This window comes from Callospermophilus lateralis, chromosome 9, assembly GCF_048772815.1.
Source record: "Callospermophilus lateralis isolate mCalLat2 chromosome 9, mCalLat2.hap1, whole genome shotgun sequence".
NCBI lineage: Eukaryota > Metazoa > Chordata > Mammalia > Rodentia > Sciuridae > Callospermophilus > Callospermophilus lateralis.
Window position 1 is genome coordinate 97,323,861 of NC_135313.1, and position 25,594 is coordinate 97,349,454.

The 25,594-nt window shown below is 38.7% G+C and overlaps 1 protein-coding gene across 3 annotated transcripts in view; it reads right to left on the minus strand.

Annotated features, from left to right (window-relative positions):
* The window catches only part of Cntnap5 (contactin associated protein family member 5), a 791,405-nt gene that overhangs the window by 233,090 nt on the left and 532,721 nt on the right, over window positions 1-25,594 (minus strand). For all 3 annotated transcript variants that reach the window (XM_076865870.2, XM_076865869.2, XM_076865868.2), the window contains exon 13: window positions 16,738-16,938. In XM_076865870.2, the coding sequence (XP_076721985.1) occupies window positions 16,738-16,938 (201 nt within the window). The remainder of the gene's footprint in view (window positions 1-16,737; window positions 16,939-25,594) is intronic.

Below are 25,594 nucleotides of genomic sequence, written 5' to 3' on the forward strand. Positions count from 1 at the left end.
CACATAGATTTTTTTAATAGTATGTGAGAAGTAAACTCAATATTGTAAATATGCCTTTTAATTTAATTCTGATTTTAATTTTTTTCTCTCTGTATTTGTTCATTTGTTAAATGGCTGATGATCACTGAGGTTATGCACTGATTATTTTGATAAAACCATACTGCCTGGTCCCCTTGGTATAGAATGTATTTCATTGTGGACAACGGGTTATAAGCAGAAATGTGATAGGTCACCCCAAAGCTACAGCAAGTTGGAGGCATTTCAGAGTCTACCTGTCCTCTGCTATGCTGACTAGTAGCACTTGAGAGAGAATTTACTGCATTCCTCTGGGTGCTAGAGGGGGAAGATATAACAAGGAGCTTCCAGCCAATCCATAATAAATAGCTGGTCTCTGTAAGTAGTGAAATCTTGTCATTTTAAACCACTGACATCTTCTGAATTTCTATTTTGTTGTTGGAATTCCAGCAAAATTTAGCTTTGCTTATCTGATATAGGAATGCTGATTATTATCTTTTAAATTTATTTTACCATGGTCTCACATGATTTTTACGTATAAAAAATGTTTTTTTTTTTTTTTTGGCACCTACTGTGTGCCAGTTCCTAAGTGTGGTATTAAAAGTCTCAAAAAATAAATATGACTCAGTTGCTCTTTTGAAGAAATTGCAGACCTGGAAGATTTTCACTTGGAAATGGAATTCTCATTTCAATTTTACCTTCATGAAAATCCATGCCAACAAAAACTGCCAATCCAGAGTTCCTATGCCCCCCTCCATGCCATTTGTATATCAGCTGCCAACAAAAACTGCCAACCCAGAGTTCCTATGCCCTTTTTTAAAAAAATAACTCATTGTGGGATGGTATCATTTGGAATAGTTGGGTCCATTGTCATGGACTCTGGCTTCTCACTTGCTTCTCATCATCAATATGTTCAAGGCCTTGGGAAAACGAAACAAGGGTATGTGGCCAAAATCATGCCTCCATGTTGAGAATCTGCTCAATTTCACTGACAATGAAAAATGAGACAGCACAGGGTCATAATTCAGAGGCAGTTCTCCAAAAGGTTTCTCCTTCCTTCCCTCCCAACCTGCATTCCTTCCTTCTTGCATGCTCCTCCCTTCCCTCTTCATCTCCTCTCCTCTATTCTCCCCTCCCCTCCCCTCCCCTCCCCTCCCCTTCTCTCTCTCTCTCTCTCTCTCTCTCTCTCTCTCTCTCTCTCTCTTTTCTCTCTCTTTCTCACCTGCCCTCCATCCACAACTCCCTCCTCTCATGGTAGTTTCTGCAACTGCTCCACTATCCTTACATCTTCTTTTTAAATTCCAATCCAAAAATTCTGCTGAATACATAGATGGATCATAATAGCATCAGCAACTTCATTTCTGATTTTCTCCTTATCTGACTTCCTTTCCCTGACAGTGACGTATTTCCCAAAAGAATTAGTTTTCTATTTTGGAAAGCATCTTGTGAAATGATTCCCCAGATAGATTTTGAGTGGATTCTGACTGTATCTACATAATAAGAGACAATCCAGTCTAGGCTTGACTCAGTTCCGAACATGTTGTCCCTTGTCATCTGGGGAGCTAGTGACCTGGAGGATTCAAGCAAGGATTACTTTTACCTGCCCATGAAACTGGATTTAACCCCACAGTTACAGTTGGGGTCATGTAGTTTTCATGTTATTTTATCTCTTTAACCCTCAGTCTGCTCATTGGTAATCCCCAATACCTCATGGGACTGTAGGGAGTAATTGAGATGGTTGTATAATTTGTCTATACAAGGAATTCTGAAAATATTTAATCACAAGGTGTGATACACAGCAGTGATGGATTCAAATGCTATGCTAATGTGAACAGTTTTACTATTGCTTTTCCCCTACTTAGGGATTTAGAATCTAGAGGAAAAAAAACCTATGTGTAAAATGCATAAACTTATATATTTATATTTATACATATCATATGCAGGCAAGCATAAGTATGTGCTTATTATATATGCATATACATGATTGTATAGGCCATTTATGAACATGTTCTCTTTGATAAACACACCTCTTTTCATTAGATAGAAACATCAGACAAAAGAAAGATATTTGGAAAAGACATTTGGATTCGAGGGCTTTAACTTGATCCTGCTTTGTTTCCATTGTTTCCTGACAGTTGTCTGTGACTTTGAAGTTAGATCTACCTGGATTTGTGTCATTCCTATAAAACCTGGGCAATTTACTTTATAATCTCTATCTCCTCCTTTATAATACTGGACTAATAAAACTATTCTTTAATGGCTTTAAAAATATAACACTGTTATGACTGATATAATACAAACATAAAATATAGATAAATGTGCATCTCCCTATCTTACTTTGGTGCTGCCTATCTTACTCAGTGCAAGCTCATGGCATCTGTTGTCACAACTGGTGGAGGTGTATTTTGACAATCTTAAATGGTAGGGGTATGGTTTTAATTCTCTGCTGGTTGGTCCTGGACACTTGGCTTCAGGGGCTCTAGACCACCTCTGTGCTTTCATATTCACTGCTCAGAGAGAAATATTCTGGATCTTAATTATAGCCATCCCTGGAGCTGGGGAGATCCCTGGATGCATTTCTGAGGCTACTGCTCAGAATCTTTTCTTTCTTCAACCAGGTGAACTTCAAGGCTTGGTCACTGTTTGCATTTCCAAGGGTTCTTTATTGCATCTCCAGCCCTCTACTCTCAGTTTTTACAACTTTCTTCTGTAGCCCTTTTTCCTTCCCCAGTTGCTCCCTGAAAAGCAGGACCTGGCTGTCTCTGACCTTCCAACTCTTGTCTCTCATCCACTTTGTCACCTCTGACCTCTAACCTCAGGCTTTAATTTAGCCTCCTGTCCTAACTATCCCCTATCTCTCAAAATCAGTGTGTTCAGTATAAAATCTATTAATCAGCAATAAAAGAGAATAAAATTATGGCATTTGCAGGTAAATGGATGGAGTTAGAGAAGATAATGCCAAGTGAAGTTAGACAATCCCATAAAACCAAATGCCAAATGTTTTCTCTGAAATAAGGAGGCTGATTCATAGTGGGGTAGGGAGCAGGAGCATGGGAGGAATAGACGAACTCTAGATAGGGCAGAGGGGCTGGAGGGGAAGGGAGGGGGCAGGGGGCAATTAATGATGGTGGAATGTGATGATTATTTTTATCCAAATTACAGGTATGAAGACATGAATTGGTGTGAATATACTTTGTTTACAACCGGAGATATGAAAAACTGTGCTCTATTTGTGGAATAAGAATTGTAATGCATTTCGCTGTCATATATAAATAAAATAAAATAAAATCTGTTAACTTCTTTACTATTAGATTCAAATCTTCCTTCAGCTTCCTGACTTGGATCTTTCTGCAAATTGCCCCTGCAGGGTCACACTTTCTCAGGACTAAAGATATCTGTGGTCCCTGCTGGCCACTAGCCACATATGACTATTCAGATAATGAATGTGGTTGATATAAAATAATATGTGCTGTAGATGTAAAATACACAGCAAATTCAACATAAAAAATGTAAAATATTTGAATAGTTTTTCTTTGTTGTTTTGTTTTGGTTTTAGTACCAGGGATTGAATTTAGGAATGCTTAACTGCTGAGCCATATCCCCAGTCCTTTTTTATGTCTTATTTAGAGACAGATCTTGCTAAGTTACTCATTGCCTCATTAAGTTGCTGAGATTGGTTTTGAACCTGTGATCCTCCTGCCTCAGCCTCCCGAGCTGCTGGAATTATAGACACATGCCACTGTGCCTGGGTAAAATAGCTTTTGATTATCTTCAGTTTGCTAATCCCATGTCAAAAGAATCCTATTTTAGATATTTTGAAATAAAATACTATTACAATTAATTTAACTTGTTTATTGTTAAATTTATCCTGTGATTACTGGACAATTCTAAATTGCCATGTGGCCTGAACTATATTTCCAACTGGACAACATTATGGTAGAGTCTTCTTTCTCCATTGAGAACACTCTCTCACCAGATAAAACTGGGGCTCCCATCTAAGTGTTTTTCTTGTCTTTATTATCCATTTCTATATTTTTTTCATGCTCCTCATCTCTTCTTAGACTCCTAGGCTTGCTAACTCCTCTACCAGTCTCTAGTCTCCTTCCAGTCAGTTCTGGTTGATTTTCTGTGGCATCACTATCCACCTTAAGTGTTTATCCACTGAGTGAAAGGATCAAGGAGGTGGGTTTCTACAGAAGCCTACTGTAATGTATCTAAAACAAAGAAGGGCTACCATTGTCCACCCCTGCTCCATGCTGCCCTTCCTTCTCTCTGTCCTCTCTGTCTACTTATCTGAAATAACCAGCAACAACCCCACTTTCTTCCTTCCCAGGAATTCTCGTCCACTCCCTCAAAGTGAATCACACTGACCTCCCTCCATAACTTTTCCCATCACTTGCTTCAACACAGAGTGACTCTTACCCACCTTAAGTTAAAAATGGGATGCCTTTCCACAAAAGACCTCTGGGATTCACCTAACTGTAAATATTTTCTCTCTTCCAGAGTACTTTACACTTCTCTAGCATTCATATAATCTCTAATGTTTCTACCAGGGCAGAAACTTTTGAAATAATATGGGCTCTGCGGTGAGTCTTTTCCCCATACTTATTTGGAATCCTTGAAAAAAAAATCTACAATTTAGTTACAACATTTACTTATTGTGCAGATGAGAAAATTAGATGCAGAGATTCTGGTTATATGCCTGACAAGTGGCAGAGTGGGATAAAGTAGTTACTTTTCTTCTTTAGAGCCCCAGTCATTTTCACTGTACCATACTGAAATGGTGGGTTTGCCAATCTTAGGAAGTTGCCTACCTTCTCTGCAAAATCAGTATCACCAGATGGAAAACCATTGCTTTGTATTTCTCATTAGATTTTATGTGTGTGTACATACACACGTGCAAGTGCACATACTGAAGAAAGCATGAAGAAATAAAAATGCCATAGTTCACCCACTTCCTCTTCTCAGAAAAAGCAAGAGGACAGTGAAAATTATATTTAGAAAGATAACTCTCTCATCTCCACAAATTTAGGTTAACTGACAGCTGAAGTCATAAAGACTATAATTTCCCAACATTTCCTGTCCTGCCAGTGATGTGGGTGTGAGTAGTGATATTTTTGCCATCCTCGTTCTTACGAATGGGGAAACTGAGATTTGGAGATGAATCTAAGATCACATGGTCAACAGCAGTCACCCAAGTGCTTGATTAAGAGTGAGGTTGAACCCAGCAGAACCTGTCACCACTGCTCTGCTACGTTTTCCTTGGGATGGTGCTAGTGAAACCCAGTGCCAGCCCTAGATCTACCAAGAGCATAAAGTCTGAGTAGACCCATTAGCCTCATCGGTGCAAGTCCACAAAACTTAATTTCCATATCTACTCCAGAATTTACCAGATGTGTTTATAATATAAATATCATCATAGATAAATATACATACTTCAAGGTAAGGAATTTTTTTTTTCTATTCTTTGTGTCTGTGTGTGGGGGATGGGTAACTAGGGATTGAACCCAGGGCCTCACATATTCTAAGAAAATGCTCCACCACTAAGCTACTTCACAGTCCTATGTTTCTTGCTATTCGTAACTTATGACCTTGGCAATGTTTTATAATTTCTAATCAATCAGTATGACCACATGGAAAGTCTGTTCAGAGGCGATCAAGTGTCTGAAGGTATAAAACCCATTGCCATCAGTCATTTGTCACAGGCTAAAGACTCTCAAAAGTCTTTTTTCTTTTCCTCCTTTGTTTTACCAAACTCTCTGGTTCCTTACTGTGACAGGAAAGTAATAAACTCTGACATGTGTTTTCACTCACTTTGGTTGGTTAGTAAGTGTCAGGGTGGAAAGGACACTCGGGGAACATCAAATATAACCTCCACCACTAAAGAGGAGAAACTTGAGACCCATAAAATATAAGTAACTTGCTCAAGGTCATGGAGAGTCAATGGCAGAGCCAGGAGTGAGACAGCAATGCCCACCTCCCAGGCCAGCAGTTTCCACCCTGTGAATCTGCTACCCACCCACAAGCACCAGGGCAGGAGTCTCAGCCAAATGCACTTATTTTATCACTCGTCCTCTGACATAATATGAATAGGAAGCAAGTGATACTTATTATTAATTGAGAATGACCCTGTTATTCATTCAGCGATTATTTATTAAAAATTCCCAGTGTGCCTGGTACTGTCTAAGCAGTTTGGAAATAAATAATGAGGCAAAAGAGGTCCTTTTTTTTTCCTGGATCTTACATTCTATTGATTAGGAAATAAATAAACAGGAAGAAAATGCTATATAGTAATCATCTCTAGGCAGAATATGAAAATAGGATGGAGTGTCAAAGAGTAATGGAGTGGATATTACAATTGAATGTGAAATTTGAGTTGAGGGTTAAATAACAAGACAAAACTAAACAAGGGGAGAACACTGAGGCTTCTGAGGGGAGAGAACACATGGGACTCACATAAGTCACATCAGAACGCATCAGTTCTAAGAGGTGAGGAGGCAACCTTTACCAGGAACAGAGGCAAAGGAAGTAAGGTCAAGTGTAGTGGCTTAGCTGGAGAGAGGGGCTGGCAAGGGGTCCATCTGGCAAAGCTATGTAGGCCACAGGAAGGAGTCTGGGTTTTATTTATTTATTTTATTTATATAACCTGGCTTGAAACCAGGTAATATAAACTCATTTTGAAAATATCATCACTTTGGCTAGAAGGTAAGAAGTGGGGGCAGATTGGTATAAGAGAGGAAGCTGGAATCTATTGTGCTTTTTCGGTGTCGGAAAAGATGGGAATTTGAAGATAGTGGGTAGCAGAAGAATTAAAGAAGAGTTTGGAGAGTTTGAACATTGGTTGTTGTATGGAATGGAGATGGTGAGGAGGAGAAAAGGCCTATTTTTTCCACCTTAAGAAACTTAGCAGATGACAGTACCCTTTATTTAAATAAGAAGACTAGATGGATGAGTGAATCTGGATGGATGGCTGATGACAGGAAGGAGCTAGACTTGACTCTAACATGCTCAGTAGTATTACAAGGGGTAGATAACACCTCATTTATAAACAAGTGAATTTTAGAAAGCAAGTGTGCCCAGAAGCCAGGAAGAGGCAAACTCTAAAACTGAGCTTTTCCCTGAACATGGAGTGGTATTCTGAGATCCTCTCCATGGGAACATGTGTCTGTCCTCAGGGAGCTCAAAGCTGTTTCCATTTCACCAGGCAGAGGGAGGGAGTGACCCAAAATGTCCACTTGCTTAGCAAATATGGATACGTAGTTCAACGTGACTCACATAAACTGATACCAGATCTTGGATTTGAAATAGGAAGATTTAAAAACATTAAGACTCAAGATGCTCCAGTGACTTCTCTACACCGTCTGAAGCCTTGCATGATCTCTGGATACCCCACTGTCTCATTTTCCTACCACCCTCGTTCCTGCCTCCCAGTCCTCTAGCTACAATATCCTTTATGCTGTTCCTCAAGCTGGAACTCTCAGCCCCAGTGAGGCATGTGCTCTCCTGCAACCCCCTCCTGCACCCATGGGGCTCAGCTGCAGAACCTTCTAGCAGCCGAGCAAGAGGAGACCTTTCACCACCCCTTCTGAAATGCAGCCCTCCATATCTGCCCACTCTCCAATCTTAGTCTTCTGGACTTCATTGCCTCACTTTGTTTTTGTGAAGCGACTCTGAGTGTATGTGACAGGGAGTGTGTGTGTGTGTGTGTGTGTGTGTGTGTGTGTGTGGTGTGTTTCTGTCATGGCAACTCTAATGATGTGCTAAGGAACCCTGTTTTTTCAGTGTTTTATTCCCACCATCTAGAATAGTGCCTGAAACCTGGATGAATACTCAACACACACTTAGTGCATGAAATAAAATGTAAATTCTGTTAATTAATCTTATTTGGTACAAAGAGTGGTGATAAACAGTTTTCAGTGTAGGAAACTCCAGAGTACCTTGATGTGCTGCTCCATTTCTAAGAAGTAATTAGGCTTTTCTTCATCACAATTCCTTACTTAGATTTCTGAACTTAGTCATTAGTTTTGAAAGCATGAGGAGTTAAATACTGGAAATGTCTATAATGCATATATACACACATGCATTTTAAGATCTACTTGGACATTCAAAAAGTAAATTATTATGAGTATATATGCCATTACATGATGTATATGGTATAACAGTATATAAATCATGTGCAGTCATTCCTCAGGATCCCACAGGTAATTTCTTTCAGGACTCCTCAGAGATATCAAAACCCAGGGATGTTCAAGTGCCTTATGCAAAACGATATGCTATTTGCACATAATTGCATCTTCCTGTATACCTAAAATCACAGAGCAATATGTGACACAATGTAAACAATATATAAGTTGCTGTTATACTTTGTGGATGAGGGAATAGGACAAGGGAAAAGTCTTTACATGTTCACTATAGGTGCATTTTTTTCAAATATTTTCAGTCCACAGTTGTTTGAATTTGAAGATATAGAACCTATAAATACAAATTATAATACAATGCCACATAGAATATATATGGCTATAAAATATAGTTTTTATTTATGTATTTTTTATGTATATAGCCAGTTAGTTGCATGCTTACTAAAGTATAAATAATCGGAAAAAAAAAAAGGAAAGAATTGAGAATATTAGGATACTTTTAAAGAATAGGATTTTTTGCCTTTAAATTCCACTAGAACATGATCAGGTAGAGCAATTGAATCCAGGTGAAAATCACTCCTCTACCAGCATGAACAAATGGACAGGAATGACTTCGAATCACCCATTACTTGTAGGCAAATAGAGGTTTTGAAGTGCTGGAGGGCACTGGATTCTTAGCTCTATTGAAGAACTTAAACAATCCTCACAGCAATCTTGTTTGCATGACTGATTTACTCTGCAAATGCTTTCTGTTCAGAAAAACCAAAGTAAACTGCAGCTCAGACTGTCTTACAGCTATTAGATTTCAAAGTTATGGAGTCTGAATCTCCAATGGCTTCATGTGCTGTTAGTCAGCTTTCCTTCCCTGTTACAAATTTCTGAGATAATCAACTTACGAAGAGAAAAGGTTTATTTTGGCTCACAGTTTTGGATGTTTCAGTCCATGAGAAGTTAACCCCCTTGCTTTGAACCCAGATTGGGAACCCATAGGGCAGAAAAACTGCTCAGGACAGGAAGTAAGAAAAGTAAAAAAGAGGAAGAAACCAGGGCCTACTGTATCCTTTAAAGGCATGCCTCCAGTGCCCTGAGATCTCCCACTAGGCCCTACTTCTTATGAGTTCCAATACTTTTTAATAGCTATAGCACTGGGGACCATGCATTTAACATATGGGCCTTGAGGGGATGTTCAAAATCAAAATCACGTTTCAATACTGATTTCTTTCCTATACCTTGAAGAGCTATAGCTTTATTGGGGAGGTTACCCCAAGTAGACTTTAGGAACAGTGGTAATGGCAAAAGGACACATATATTGATACTCCAATGAGTATATCTAGCAGGTACATTCTGTGTAGCATAGTGTTACGGCTTAGTTGTGATGTCTCTTGGAAACTCACATGTGAGACAGTGCAAGAAGTTTTGGAGACGAAATGACTGAGTTATACCCTTAGCCTAATCAGTGAATTGATCCCTGATGGGAGTAACTGAGGTGGTAGGGTGTGGTTGTAGGAGATGGGAATTGGGGCATGGCTTTGGGGTATATATTTGTATCTGGTGAGTGGAGTCTCTCTGCTTCATTATTTTAAATACTCTCTTAAAATATTTATTTGACAAAAACCATATGCATTCAATGTACAACACATGATGATCTGATACACGTGCATGTTGTGAAATGATCAAAACAATCAAATTAAGGAACATTCCCTCACCACCTGTGCTGTACATTACACCTCCAGAACTTGTACTTGTTCATCTTATAACTGAGAGTTTGCATCCTTTGATCAATGTTTCTCTAACTTCCCGTCACTCGCCAGTCCCCGGAACTACTGTTTTACTTTCTGTTTCTACGAGTTGGACATTTTAGATTCCATATATAACTGAGATCATTTGTCTGGTTTATTTCCACTTAATGTCCTCTAGTTTCATCTTTGTTGTCACAAATGACAGGATTTCCTTCTTTCACACACACACACACACACACACACACACACACACACCTTTTTTTTTTTTTTTTTTTTTTAAATCCATTTATCTCTAATGGGCACTTGTGTTGTTTCCACACCTTGGCTGTCATGAATAATGTCATGAGCGCAGGGGTGCAGATATTTCTTTGAGAAACTGATTCAATTTTTTTTTTGATATTTTTTATCCCAAGAATAAATAAGTGAAAGGCCAAAGGAAGAATAATTGTCTTTAGAAGACAAGGGAATACCTAGCTTCAGAGCTCCTTGGGTGAAACTGTGCAGTTGGAGAGCTGTTCCCGCGTCAGCCTTCCCCTACGGTCCCCTTCTGCCTCTGAACGTTCTACAGGCTCCTTTTTCTCAGGACCCCATTTAAATCAGGTCACTCCGTTCTCTCTCCCTTTCTAGAACGTTCATAGTGAACAAATTCCCACTAAGGCAGTAGAAACTTCTCAGACTATGTTTTCTGACAGCATTTATATTCTTAAACTGAATACAGAGAGCAATATTTAATGTAAAATTAAAAAAAAACTTAATGGTGATATTTAAGAAAGAAATTTTGGATATGAATGGCATTCTCAGTTCTCTGGAAAGCAACTCTGTAAATGGTGCTGCTTAGATGTTCAGACCTGGGTAGGTGAGTGGGAGAATCCACTGATATTCATGGATCCAGAAAGGTCAAATGGAAGGAGGTTGCCAAGTCACCTTTGTGGTCTAGCCATTCAGACAATGGGGAAAATAATCAGTAATACTAAATATATCATCTGACTACGTCAGTGAATCATATTTTCTGAGCAGAGCAGAATCGTGTTTCCCTACTTTACCCTACTGACTTGAATATACTATTTTCAATATACTATATTTATTTTCATATCTTAAGTATATGAGTTTTACTTTCGGTTTTTACCTAACAAGATGTATGCCTTGATCAAAGCACATCAATTCACACAATCCTCTACAAAGCCCAGGGCTTTCAAGATGGTTATATCTGTAGAGCACCTTAGGGTCTCTGGTGGTCACCTTTATGTCCAATATCTCATTTAGTGCAAATGATAAGCATGTACTTGAGAAGCACAGCTTTGCTGTTCACATTCCACAAGTAGAAAATGAGCTCCAGAGAAGTGAAAGTGTCTGGTCAAATGTCACAGAACTACAAAGTGACAAAACTAGGACTGGGATCCAGGTCCCTTTGGGGAAAAACCAACACACCATGTATACAGTACACAGTGCAACAAAACTACTACCACGAGATTAATCACCCAGAAGTTATTTCTACCATACCTCAATTCATTCAACCATATCTATTCAGTCCCTACCCGTGTCAGACACTGAATTAGACAGCTAAAAGAATAATCAGCCTACATGCTTTTTCAGAAATTTGTCTGACTCTCTCTTCTTATCCTCATTGCCAGGAGTGACCTGGGCTTTCCTAGTCAAATTGTCCAAAATAAATACAGCAACAGCCTGAAGTCATAACATGCAATTGGTACTCCTGTGATGAAGGCGTTTGAAAAAGTACATTTGGGGGAAAGTTTCTGAGATTGTCCTTGAATCTCTTTGCTTCTTAATCACCATGATGTGAGCTGCTTCCCTCTACCACACTCTCCGTCATGATTTTCAGCCTCATCTTGAGCCCCAGGAAATGGAGCCAACCTTCTATGGACTAAGACCTCTGAAACTATGAGCCCTCAAAAAAGCTTTTTTCTCCCCTACAATTGTGCTGGTTGGGTCCTTTAGTCACAGCAGCAAAAAGCTGACTAAAACACATAGCAAGTATTGGAAGAGAATTTGAAGCTAGGCAGGACTTTCTATGCTCATTCCCTCCAGGGATATTGGCACAAGGCTTCCCCATGAGAACACCTTCCTATGTCCTTCTCAATTTTGTCATCCATCTAGGGGGAAATGATAGACTATAAAGCTAATTGACTGTGGCCTCAATATTAATTTTTGTGTTCTCTGTGCAAATCTTTTCCAAGTGGGTTCTATTTCATTTCCTATCCTTATCACATACTGCTTTCAGGAGATTGACCTCAGGAAAATTCCTACATAGCTACTGATACTTGAGGAAAGGCCAAGGCGCCCTCCCTGAGGATAAGTGGACACTTCCTCCCGAGGTGACAAGGAGCTGCCAAGCATTTATAGGTTAGTGATTCCTGGCCTGGATTTGGAAGTTGCTCTGTAGCAGAGTTTCAGGGCCTACATAAAGGGCAGGGTAGGAAGTAGCAATCACAGTGAAGAAAAACAAAGTTAAACGGGAATAACATAAAGATTCCCTCAAGTAACAAAAACTTCGATCAACATCTTGGAATTCTATTCCTTTCCAGAGTTTTCAGAATACACTTCCAGTTAAAGAGACACATGACACGTTCCAATTGGCTGGTACTTATCAGTAGCTCTGGGGAAGAATATCTGAAGAATCTGTCAGAAAATGACAGTGTCATGGTTCAGTCACACACTGAATGAAAAAGACACAGTGGTGAACCATGCATGACCTTATCTCGCTTGTCTTCTCTCTCTACCTGCCTGCTTCTAGATGAAGGAAACCCGAACAACAACTGGAATTAAAAGACAGCAGACTCTGAGGATGTGGTATTCACAGGGCTCCCCCGAAGGGGATGTGAACGTAGAAGCTGCTGCATCTTGGCTAGCTTAGTGCAAACCCTTTGATGCTGCAAAAAAAAAAAAAAATTAAAAAAAATTGCCCAATTTCAGGCCACGCACTCAACTAGATAGCTTTGCTGGAGACTACTTTGACAATTCTTCTCTCTCTTCACCCTTATTTTTCGACACAATTAGGAAATTCATGCAAATTCTCAATTCCTATGCATTCCTCATTTCCTTATAACTTTCGGCTTTTTGGAGCTTTGCAGAGTGCAAGAAGAAACATCATAGTTTGACTTCAAGCATAATAGGTGCCAGAATGACACTTGTCCCCTCCCAGCTATGTGGCATTGAGCAAGCATTTTCTTTCCCGAAGATAAGAAGGAGATAATAAAATCCTCCTGGATTTTATTTTCTGAACTATCAGACGGGGAGAATTACACAGTGCAGGTCTGTTTGGGTTAGAGATAATGATTATACAGTACCCCACACATAACCGAGGCAGAAGAAACCTCTGTCATTGATGGTCATTTGAATATTCTCTTACCTTTCTCTCATCTTGTTTTCTTTATTTTCTCCCTTTAATTATCTATTACGTATACCATGGAAAGGAATCTATGGCAAGAAGTCATCCTCTTATTGATTTAAATCCACCTGCAACCATAACTTAGAATATTTTTTAGCTTCTACTAATTCTAAGTACTAGTAGTAGCAGCCCAAAAGCTATGGTAAATCTCCTAAAATTAACATTTTTGTTTTTTAAAAAATTAAGAACAACAACAAAAATGTATAATTGTCTTTGATGCTCCGTTACATTTATCAGATTAGACATAGTTGAAGTAAAATGATAATAACTATTTCTGGGAAATGGGCTCCTAATTTTACAGTGTTGTTGTGAGTATAAATTGGCACAACCCTGATGTGTTACAGAAGTCACTGTGGCAAAAGCCTTAAAAATGCACACACTTTCTGCTCTGGCAATGGTACCTTAAGGAATAAATTTTGAGTAGATAATCAGTTATGTTCATAAAGATCTACATGCAAATTTTCTTGTAGTGTTACTGGTATTAATTTTAAAATATGAAAGTAAAGTACATGTCCAAATAGGGGATTTGTTAATTGGAGTATATCCATATAAGGGAATATTCTTCCCTTAATAAAAATCATGATCTGAAATCTTATTTGTTGATATGAAAAAGTGTGAGTTTGTGTGACAAATACAGGCTGTAAAACAGTACCCCACGATTGGGAATCTCTGCTGAATGCGTCCTGAATTAATGGATAAAGCAGAAACTTGCCTAATGCTTCCAGATTTGCAAGTAGAGAAAGGAGAGGTATCTCCATCCTTCTTATCTCCTGGCCTTGGCTTTTTCTCTGAGGATGGGAGTGCTTACGGCTGAGGGATTCCAGGGGAAAGCTCCTGCAGCTGTGTTCCTTGGGCACTGGCTCTAGGATCCATGTGGCTGCTTTGTGCACACTGTTCTCCTTGTCTCTACCTATTTCACAAGGCGAGCTCCTCTATATATGTGCCCCGATGGTGTCTTTTCCAGTAGTGGGAGTGTGAGGCGAGGGCCACTTCTCTATGATGCTGTCTGCATGAGTGCTCTATGGCCCTACCACTAGCAGTGCTAGTCTGGGGGTGGAAGCTGAAGGACATAAGTACCCATATTGCAATCTTCAAGCCAACCCTCCAGGACAAAGGAAATACTGCATCTGTGCCCAGGGTCCTCCTTTAGCTCCCTCCTTTGATTCAAAATCCATGGGTAAAAAGAGACCTAATAAAAAGCATCGAGCTCTGATACTTTATTCTGACATATTTCTGTGAATACACACATGGAAAGTTGCTTGGAAGGATGCAGGCCAGAATGGTACAGAAGTCATCTCCATGAGTTGAGATTGTCTGCACGTATGAGTTTCCTAATCAAGTCAGTCACCATATAATTATTACATGTTTCTTTCTATTTTCACAATTTGAATATAAATAAAATTCTCCTTTATGACCCAGATTTTGGACCTTCCATGCTGGGATGGAAGATGTGAATGATGTGGACCTTAGTTTTTGCTGGACACCTAACACAAACCAGGCCTAGAACAAGGAGGGTGTACTAGATCTTTCCTTCAGCTCTTTCACCAGGCTTAAGAGCTCAGGTGAAACGTAAATTTTTTAGGTGGTAAAAGTGAACTATCAAAAATGAGCATTTTATACAAGGACTGATAAGAACAGAATCCAGTCCTCCTCGGAGCTCCAGTGGCGCAATCGGTTAGCGCGAGGTACTTACAAGAGTCAAGTCCTCACTCCCAGTAAGGCTTCTACCAAATCCATACCTTCCTATTCAGAGAATTTAAAACAGTTGAACTTTGGAAGCACACACACACACACACACACACACACACACACACACACACACACACAGAGTGGTGTAACCAACTGGATATCACAGAATGAGTATTTTAAAGGACCTTCCAAAGTTAGAATGAGCATGCTCTCATCTTCCCTGTAATTCTCCAAAACCTAATCCTTAGATAACTAGAGACTACACAGTCTAAAGTAGGTAGAGTAGTTTCTGGAGATAAATGTTTTGACAAAATGCTGATATTGGCAGGTGCAGCCTTGACATCCAAGGGTGAGAGATATGAATAAACATTGAATCCCACAGGGTACTATGTCTGAGGATCCTTAAAAGGGGCACCAATAGGTGCCTACAATCTAATCAGCTCTGCAAGTATGACTGCATCCAAGGAGAGTACAATAATTGATTTTCACAATGATGATCTTGAGTCATCAGGAAAAGGTTACATTTTATGTTCAGAATTCTCCATTTAAGAAGGCAAGGGAGCGTGTAATCCATTTGAGAAAGATTTTCATTTCAAACAGTTAAAAATTCTTTGAAAAGATTTTTGGTGCCTAAAAGGATAAGTGACAGTTATCTGGAAAATTCATTTATGTGGAACATCATCTTCCCTGAAGATTCTAGATCAGCCAGGCAGTACATTGTTTTAGTTAGACTTCTCTTTCTTCCCCTTTGTTGACATTTCACTGTGTTTTTTTTCCTCCACCCTTTTGAAATTCTTTACCTCTAATCACCAAATTCTAAGCTTCTGAGACTAGGAACTATGATATCCCTTTTATGGAGGGTTCTTGATAACCTTGTGGGCTTTTGCTGCCTTGAAACACATGATAGACTGACATTCCCCCAAACAGGTCTTATTTTATTCCCATGGCATGCACAAACTGATGACAGACTCCTCTTGACATTTTGCAAGAAGCTGGTTTGGGTAAATAGTTCTAGACTTTTTCTCTTTTCTCTTTACTTTTTAAAACATGTTAATAACTAAGTAAATCATTCATTCTAAAAGAAAAAATAAATCAACCACAGACAAAAAAAGAACTAAAAAGAATAGGTCGATTTTTTGCTAAAATGAAATTATTTTTAAAGGAGTCATTTCTGTTAAGGTCTGCACTTTTCAGGTAACATAATTATTGTGAACACCGAGCATGGCTCTCTGCCGGTGTTGCTGGCATCCTTGCCTAACAATGCTCTCTTGTGTGCATCTTTTCACCAGGAGTAGCTCATCACTCTTGGATAAATGTGCTGAGATTCTTGATGCCCCATCACATTCTATGCCCTCTCTCAGAAAGAGCATCTCTTACCATCATCACCAAGAAGGCTAGTGCAAATGTTCTCTTTCAGTGCCTCTTCTCTCAAGAAGCTCTGTATTATTCTCACCATTGTTACAGGAAGGATGTTGTCCACATTTTCTTTTTGGAGATGAGGGGGAACCTTGTGAAGCTATAGAACTCACCCAGATCATACCTTGTATATCAAATCCAATGCTTGTAGACAATCAGTCCTTTCCTGGCTGCAACTCTCTCTGGAGAGTGAACAACTACAACTACAAAGCCCCTTTGGATAAACACCTATTTTTTTTTTTTTAATATTCTGGGTTTGGGAGACTCATCTGTTCTACTGAGGCCACCTCCCACTTTGGCCTATGAAGAAGCACAAGGTCAGGGTGAGACTTACCAGGCGTGTTGAGCAAGCGGGATCTCCTACAATGGTAGGCCACTTCCTGCTCACAGTGCTCGGAGCCGTCAATCAGAGCCTCTAGCTGCTCCATGCTGCCACCGTAGTCCAAGGCCATGGCATAGGGCTTCTCTGCGTTGGCACCCCTCACATGGGTTAGCTCTGTGTTGTTGTGCTGTACTGACATCCAGATCTTGTCTTCTGCTCAGACAATAACCCAAAGCAAGAGACATTACAAGGAAGGTCAAAAGAAGAGCAAGCAAAGAGTATAAATGAGTCACTAAATGTGTAACTCTTTATCACCATCCCATGCAAAGTGCAACAAGTAAACACTACCTGAATTCTTTTCTTATGAAGAGTGTCACCAGAGAGTTTTTGTTCCTCAGACTTAGTGTCAGAGCAAATTATCTAAATAGCTAAATTTTTGAAGTTCTCATTCACAGGCTTTATACAAAGCCTTAAATGTCCATTATGTCATTTAAAATTAATAATAGAGTCTTATTGCCACATCAGAGGGGACTTGGTTTCATGATATCCTCAAGAATACCATACTAAAATCTGTATGTGCTCAAGACCCTTTTATTAAAAAAGTGTAGTATTGATATATTACCCACTAACATCCACCCATAGACTTTAAATCATTTCTAGATTTTTATAATACCTAATTCAATGTAAATGCTGCAAATAGTTGTTGCACTATATCCTTTATGAAATGACAACATAGATCATTTTCTCAAAAAGCTGTCAGTATCTTGTTTAAAAATAAGACATATATATAACAAGCATCTGTAAAGTACAACATCATTAAGAAGGCTGAAACGATGTGATCAACGCTGCGTGTGCAGGTGCTTAATTGTAGTTTTTAATTATTCATTCTCCATGTTACCTCTATTGGACAAAAATAATTTAAAAGTTTTACAATAAAAAATACACAGAGATGAAGATCTCTAAATCAGAGAGAAACAATAAGACAGGAAAACATGGAAGCCAAGGAGAAGAGAGAGAAATTTGGGTTTTAGAGGTTTAGAGATCTGCATTTGAAACCTATTTCTGCCAACAAAGAGCTTGGATCAGTCACCTCACCGTCCTGAAGTTCAAGGTTATAGTCAGTTAAGATGAGAGCAATTACAACAAAATCAGGACAGTAACACCTGCAACACAGGCTTCAGGGTTGTTAATATGAAAAAAAAAATGTAGTTATAAGGCACTGTCTGGAGGCATTCAGACTGTTAACAGTCTGTTACAGTAACCTGGGCAAATATTTACTGCACTTGGACATGCAATTTAATTCTGAACATCCTCACAAAGCAAAAGAGGAAATCGGAAGACTTGAAAAGCTTTTGTCATATGAGAATCTTGCCCACATAATTGCATCATTACTCTTCATAGATTCTCAGAGCTGAAAAGAAATCTAACATAGAAATCATTTTTTTCCCCTTTCCCACCCTTTTAGTTTTAAAAATGGGTAAACTAAGGTCCTTAAAGTAAGGAAATAACTCAAGGCATATCTACCAGACACAGATGACTGGCAAACATGCTCAAAGTATCACTACTTATTAGTCCTCACTACTTAGAAGCAGGGTGAGGACTATTGGCAGAATTTAACAGGAAAAAAAAAAAAACGCAGAAGAGACTACCTGGGAACCTTAGATTACTTCTTCCTCTACCATCTTCTGTACATGACTTGGAACAAGTTATTTCATCTCCCTATTCCTCACTTTCAACATATTAAAAGTAGAAAGAAAAGATTCAGTTTTAATTATTTCCAAAGCATTTTCCAACTCTACAAAAGAAATGCTTCCTGGACCATATAATTAAATCATGCTCAAACAGTCTGACACATCTTAAGTCTGTTTGATAACCCACACTTCCCGAATGTTTCTCTGAGCCAGGATTGCATTTTTTCTCTAAAATGCAAAAACAGTCAATGTTATCAGATTTTCACTTTAAAAAATAATAAGAGGACATGATTATTATTTGTAAAGATAATATTATAACAAAAGTAATTAATCTAAAACTTCAAAAGATTTTGGCAACCATTTAGACAAATATTGATAAAATAAGCAAAGAAAACTTATCACTGAATACTGAAATGATATAAAGGGAGGAATAAAGATGCACAGTTTTGAAATAGCCTTTATGCTTACAAGAAGAATAAAAGGAAAACCATGTCTAGTCTATAATAACAGAAGATGTGTTACTGCTTTGTTCCAGGATATTTAAAACACGTTATTCCTTCATTAGCAAACATCTACCACAAGCCTCAAATTCAAACATATTGTGAAGGACAAGAGGAGAGATGATTGTTTGAAACCTCAAGCCCATTTACAAGCTTTCATTTCAAAGATTCCCTGGTAGATAGGTAAAGATTAAAAATAAGGAAAGTAGTTAGATACTATTATTTCTATCTATCTACCTATCTATCTATCTATCTATCTATCTATCTATCTATCCATCTATCCATCCATTCCCTATTCTTCATGTATCCAAGCTGAAATACAAATGTGAACATCATTAAATTGCATGTATTTATATTTTCCTTCTAAGTATTCATATTCATACATATCTAAGTGTAAGTATTCATACTCATACATCCATTCATCTAACTGATGAATGTACCCATCAACTGATTTTGCCAAAATCATATTTTATCTTTGGCAAGAAGTAAAAGGAAGTTATATTGGAATTCAAGTTTTGTCTTAAGGCCACTTATAACATTGATAACTCCACCTTTTGGCTTGCAAGGGTGAATTTTGCCTTTAATATTTCAATCACTAACAAGCACTTTTAAGTACCTGAAATATGTGGGGGAAAAGCAAGAGAAAATTTAGAACTTCAAAACATATCCCACAATTCACCTAATACACATCTCAAGCCCTACTTGCAAGCACAGGACGCAGGAGAAGAGGAAAGAAGATTGTTTCAAACCTAAAACGTCATAGTGGCTTTCTTTTCAAAGCTACCCTATGTTCTCTGAATACTTTTGCTTCTGGAAAAAGATTAAAACTGAAAATACAGAGGTGATTAATCCTGTTTTATCTCACTTTCTATTTTTTTTTCAGCTATGTTATAGCTATGCACACTAATACCTGCAACCTGGATAAATATTGGGAAGCCAGGCATACCCATGTCACCATGGCAAAAGTCAGCTTTGCTGACTGATGTTGCTGATGCCAGGCTTAGGATGGGAAAGGATAGCTTTAGCTAGAGAAGTTTAGCTCTGAGGGATTTCCAAATGAGCTGGATTCATTTGCAACAGTCTGGTAGGCTGAGAAGGAGGGAAGATTCATTCCCAAGTGGAACCATATAAGGATTTACATCTTATTTACCTTTAACTAAAACTGAATCCATGAAGTTAAAAGTTCAAGGGAATTGATTTGTTCAATGGACAATGGAAATAAGTAGATACAGTTGGGTTCTAGAGCCAGAAAATCTTTCTGTGTATGCTAGCTCAATGCTTCCAGGTTAACCAACCATGGTCAAATTATTCTCTCTTAAGCCCTGTTTCCTCAACCAGTAATAGAGAAAAGTATTACCTGGTTGAGAAATAAGCCTATCCGAGTTGGAATCTGCTTTCTCATCCTTGGCAGTAATTTTGGGCCCATCATTGAAATATTTTCATTGGAAAACAAGGTTACTGAACTGTGGATGTGACTCAGCAGTAGGGTGCTTGCTTAGCATGTATGAAATTATGGGTTTTACCTACAGCACCATAAAATCACCAATAAACACAAAAACAAAGAAGATGAGGTTTTTTGATAATCAACATTTCCATTCCTGATAGTAACATCATGATTTGGTGCCATGATCCACAGGAACACATAACAGGTTATCTGGTGCTCAATAGCTGAGAATCTACACATTAGAACTTTGTATCAGAATGAGGAGCTGGATGTCATTCCTTAGAGAAATTGAGTGGTGGGAAGCATATTCTGCAAATCAGGTTAACAAGAAACATGGATTGTAATTTCTTGAAGCATAGTTGCTGCTGTACACAATAAATTATTACTACCTTATTCAATTATCCATAAACAGTGGAATAGCATCATATGTCTATTTATTGGTGTCTCTTACATTTCCTGAAATTTTTTTTAACAGAATTATTTTTTAAGAGCTCAGATCCAGAAACCTCAAAAAATATTGCTGTCCAATTCTACATTGCACTATCCTGTCCATTCTCTTTCATCAGTCTGGTAGGCTGATGTGTCTGCTGCTATTCAATCCCATGATTAGAAACACAGATTCATATCTCTTACTGTTCAAAGGCATGTGAGTGTGTTTAACTAAGACCAATTCATTTTGCTTAAGAGAGGAGTGCATTAGGAGATTTTTGAACATACAGGAATCTACTTATTCATTATTATCTTAAGAAGGAAATAGGGTCACTTCACTAAACATCCAACTTAGCTTAAAGAAACTGTTATTATATATTCAAAAATTGCTTTTATAAGGTAACATTCATCCCAATGGTTTGGTTTGAGAGTGAATGATGTCATGAGCCAGCTATCATGCCAGCTTTATGTATGAAAAAGTCACAGGATAAGGGTCATCATATAGCAAAGCACTATTCCATAGATATGACCATGCAATATTATGTAGACCAATAAAACATTCCTCAAGGTACTCTAGGACTTTCAGCTTTCGATCTTCTTTTCCCCCCCACAGACTATGTTATGGTGTAAGATTTACAATGTGTCCTTCATTCTTTTGTTCAGGTTTCTACCTCATTAGTGCTATGTTAGCCACTAGAGTACAGGAGTATAAGGCACCATCTAATTCCTCCAAAAGTTTGCTATCATTTGGGGGAGGAAGTTACATATATGGCAATGTCAATATCTCAGGCTGTTAGTTCCAGTATTTCCAAAGCAGCTCTTCTATATATGTGTTATATAATGGTGCAAATTTAAATGACATTTCAAGTTACAAAATCAAAACACATACATACAACAACAAATATAGCAGGATCAAACTAAAAGAGGTTTCACAAAGAACTAGTAGAATAGCCATGAATAAATATTCTGGAACATTCTGTATCATCATCCTTGTGGAGAAATCTTCCCTGCTCATCACCCCAGGAAAGTGCTCTGACACCCCTCTATAGTGGGTCTCTCGGTAACCTACCAGGTTCCTCTGCCTCTCATTTCAGAAATTGTAAACTGTTTACATACAGAACCACAATTCAATTTTCTTTCAAGTTGTTTCTCTCATTATATCTGATTGGTATTATTATTGTGATCAGTATTATTAATAAATAGTAATTACAGATCCTGTATACTGTTCCATTGTTGCCATGGGAATCAAGACTCAGAAGGAAGAACAAACACAAGGAAAGTTAAAAAAAAAAAAAAACAGAAACAAGAAATGACTGATTAATAAGACCTCATTCTGCACATAGAGCCAGAAAAAAAAAACTGCATTTTTTTTTTCTATCGCAATGCTTGGAAGGAAGGGAAGTCTACAGATTGTCAATACTGAGCTTAATTGAACTGAAATCACTGTGGGGAGCTGCTTATGTTCCTTTGAACAGTGTGCCAATTCACTTATACTCCTATTGTAATAAAATAAGTCTATATTAAGGTCCCTAGGGTCACTTCTGGTACAGTTATCTCTATTGACAAAGTGAATTTTCTATGCCAAGGGTAAAGACAGTTTAAATAAGCCTCAAAATACTGTCTCTACCATTCCTTTGCCATCTACTCATGTAAGGTCTTAGGATATGTCATTTTGCATTGATAGTTATTTAATTTTTCATATGTTTGTATCTTTCTTCCCCATTTAAATCACAGACAGTGACTGCTAAGTCAATATCGGCTTAGAAAGAACTTGCACAGTTATAAAGGCAGAAGTGCTAGAAGAAAGCATGGGTTTTGTCATAGTCAGACCTGGCTTCCAATAGCCAACTCGGCCAGCACCAATTTCCAGTCCTGGAAACTGAACAACTTGTACTGGGTCACATGACTGGTAATGGCAGAACCAAGACCTCAAGCCTAATATGACCTCTCCCAAATTCAAGGAGGATCTGATGAGGTAATTTCACTATTAGAAACACTTCTAGGAATCTGTGATGAGGGGGATCAATGCCACCTTCCCCCCAACCTTCAAAGTGAAGGGAGTCAATTGTTGTAAAGCGATTTCCAACTCCTTTAAAAGGCTAAGAATTCCCGCAGGAGCTGTTATTCCTCCCATGCGTACCAGCCCAGCTGCCTGCGAGAGACTCCATCCGTGCCTTGTGAAAACCACTGCAGGCACAGCTGCTTTTAAAGGCTGGGCTTCTGCTGTTGGGTGAGTGCGCATTACCGGTTTACAGCCACCTTGCGCTGTGCATTAGCGGGGATGCAGACACCACAGCGCGGCAGGCGCACGGATCAGGCTCCCATCCATTACCGCTCTTCCACCTGCCTGCTTGGGCCACGCTTTACGACTTCCAGACAACATACTTGACTGTGATTTATCCTCCCACTTCGCTCTAGCCTTTACTTTTTATATACCTTTTTGGGGGGATAATTTTTCTTTTTTTTTTCCCTTATTTTAAAATAGATGGCACGATCAAAGAGATTTGGATAATGTGTTTTATGATTCTGAAGGGTGGTGGTTTGGAATGGACTCCATGTGTGCTGTATCATCTTTGTCTGTTCACTAATTTATCGAAGGAAAACAATTTAAATGTCTAGTGTGTGCAGAGTACCCTGCTAGGGACTGGAGTGGGACCACATGAGGGATGCAAGGTTGAATCACGTTCTGGTTTCCCAGCTCAAGGAGTCTGCTGGAGTGGCTAGGGGAAGAAGCTACTTGGTATTCTTTTCTTATTGAGGTGACTGTCTGGCAGCAGTAAACGGGCAGCTGGAAGGGGTGGCGACTTAGACCTTGCCTCCCTCCCTCGATGCTGAGTCTGTCAACATCTAGAACAGGGAAAAAAGGCAAAGGAAGCCCTAAATCTTAATCACCTGATGGAAAGAGGACCCTGAGGCTGTGGTGGGGTTTGATTGCTGCTAGATTTTGTGAGTTTATGTGTGGGCTGGGTGACACTGAGGATTGGGGGCACTGTAACACTAAACGACACCCCCAGTGCTGCTGCTGCTTCATTTGTTTGTTTTTTGAATACAGGGTCTCAACAAGTTGCTGAGGCTCTGCCTCAAACTTGAAATCCCTCCTTCCTCAGTGTGCAAGTAGCCGGAATTAAAGGTGCACGCCATCTTGCATGGCCTCTGTGAGGTCTTGAGGTGGATCTTTGTGGCAGACACTGTTTTAGTGTATTTTGAGGATAAAAAACTGGGGACTCAGTTCAACTTAACTTTGATTCCAGGTTGGGTCACTTTTACTAGTTGAGTGATGGTGGACATGCAGCTCAACTTCTCACAGCTTCTGCTTTCTCCAAATATAAATGACACATGATCCCTCCCTCCCTCATGCTTTATTATATAGCCTAAGGGAGATAAACTCTAAGAATTTATGACCCAGTACCTGGGACCCAAGTACATAATAAATAGTAGCCTTCTATCCCTTTGTTTAAAAATCAAAAGTTGTCAGTATTGAGCTCAGAGGACTTCCTGAGGTTATGAACTGAGTATAAATAGCTTGCCTTAAGAGAGAGAAACAAGGGTGACATTTGTATAGGCTTTAACCAAGTCAAAGAAGACAACAATCCATCCCTGAGTCAACTCTGGTCTCATGGAATTTATACTTTAGTTCTGAAGGAGGCTGAGAAAAAAAGAAATCTCAAAGGGGAGAGTGGAATTATTCACCTTTCAGCTGGCATCTCTACTCTGAAGCTCATCGTAACATAAATGACATTGCCAGGGTGCCAGTACCGTCTCGGGTGGGAAGCCTTTCCTAACTCCACCAACTTCTGTGCTTGTCTCATTCACTCTATAAGAACAAACTCTTTACTCATTCCCTCCTGCTAAACTGTAAGTGTTACACATGAAAAGACTGCTTCGCAAACCTTTGCCTAACACCTGGCCCACCCTAGGTATTCACTGATTATGGAACAGAACATTCAACAGACTTCCAGGATTTTTACTGACTTCATTGACAGCTCTTGAAATCAGCAGGGATGCGATACATGATAGGAAACGATGTTTAGATAAGTTGTTGAAATTCTGCTTTGCAGCTGAGGTTATCTATTGCAGAAAGCAGCATATTGGGAAAATTAAATACACATCAATAGGTGTCTCACTGAATAAAGTGTGGTTAACTGACACACTGAAATACAATGCAGCTATAATAAATAATACATACCGTCTCTAAACTGATCAAGAATGATTTCCACTAGATATTGTCAAGTGACAAAATGAAATTATTGATGTGCAAAGGCATATGCTGCATATTGTGCTATAAAAAGAAGAAAAATGGATAAACATAGGAAGGACAAACTAATATAAATGGTTATCTAGAAGAGACAATAAGAATGGGATAGAAGCAACAAGAAAACAAAATATCTCCAGTCAACCATTTTGTGCGAGTATGTGTGTGTTGAAATTTTATAACATGAAAATATTTTAAATAGTCAAGACATAAAATTGAATCAAGCTACATGTAGTGATATAAACATATAATTTAAGTGACTTGAGAGACTTGCAGCAGATGTATCACAAGGTTGAAGCCAGCCTGTACAACTTAACAAGGCCCTGTCTCAAATTAAAAACAATAAAATGAAAATAAAAAGGGCTGGAGATAGAGTTCAGTGGTAGAGTGGCCCTGGGCTCAGTCTACAGTATGACAATAAATACATAAATTTTTGAATCAAATGGTTGAAGGGCAAGAAAATTAACAAAAATCTGAACTGTGCATTATATTGTTAACATAATTACAGTAAAAGAAAAAATAATAATTAAAGTAGTTTTTTTTTTCCTTTTGG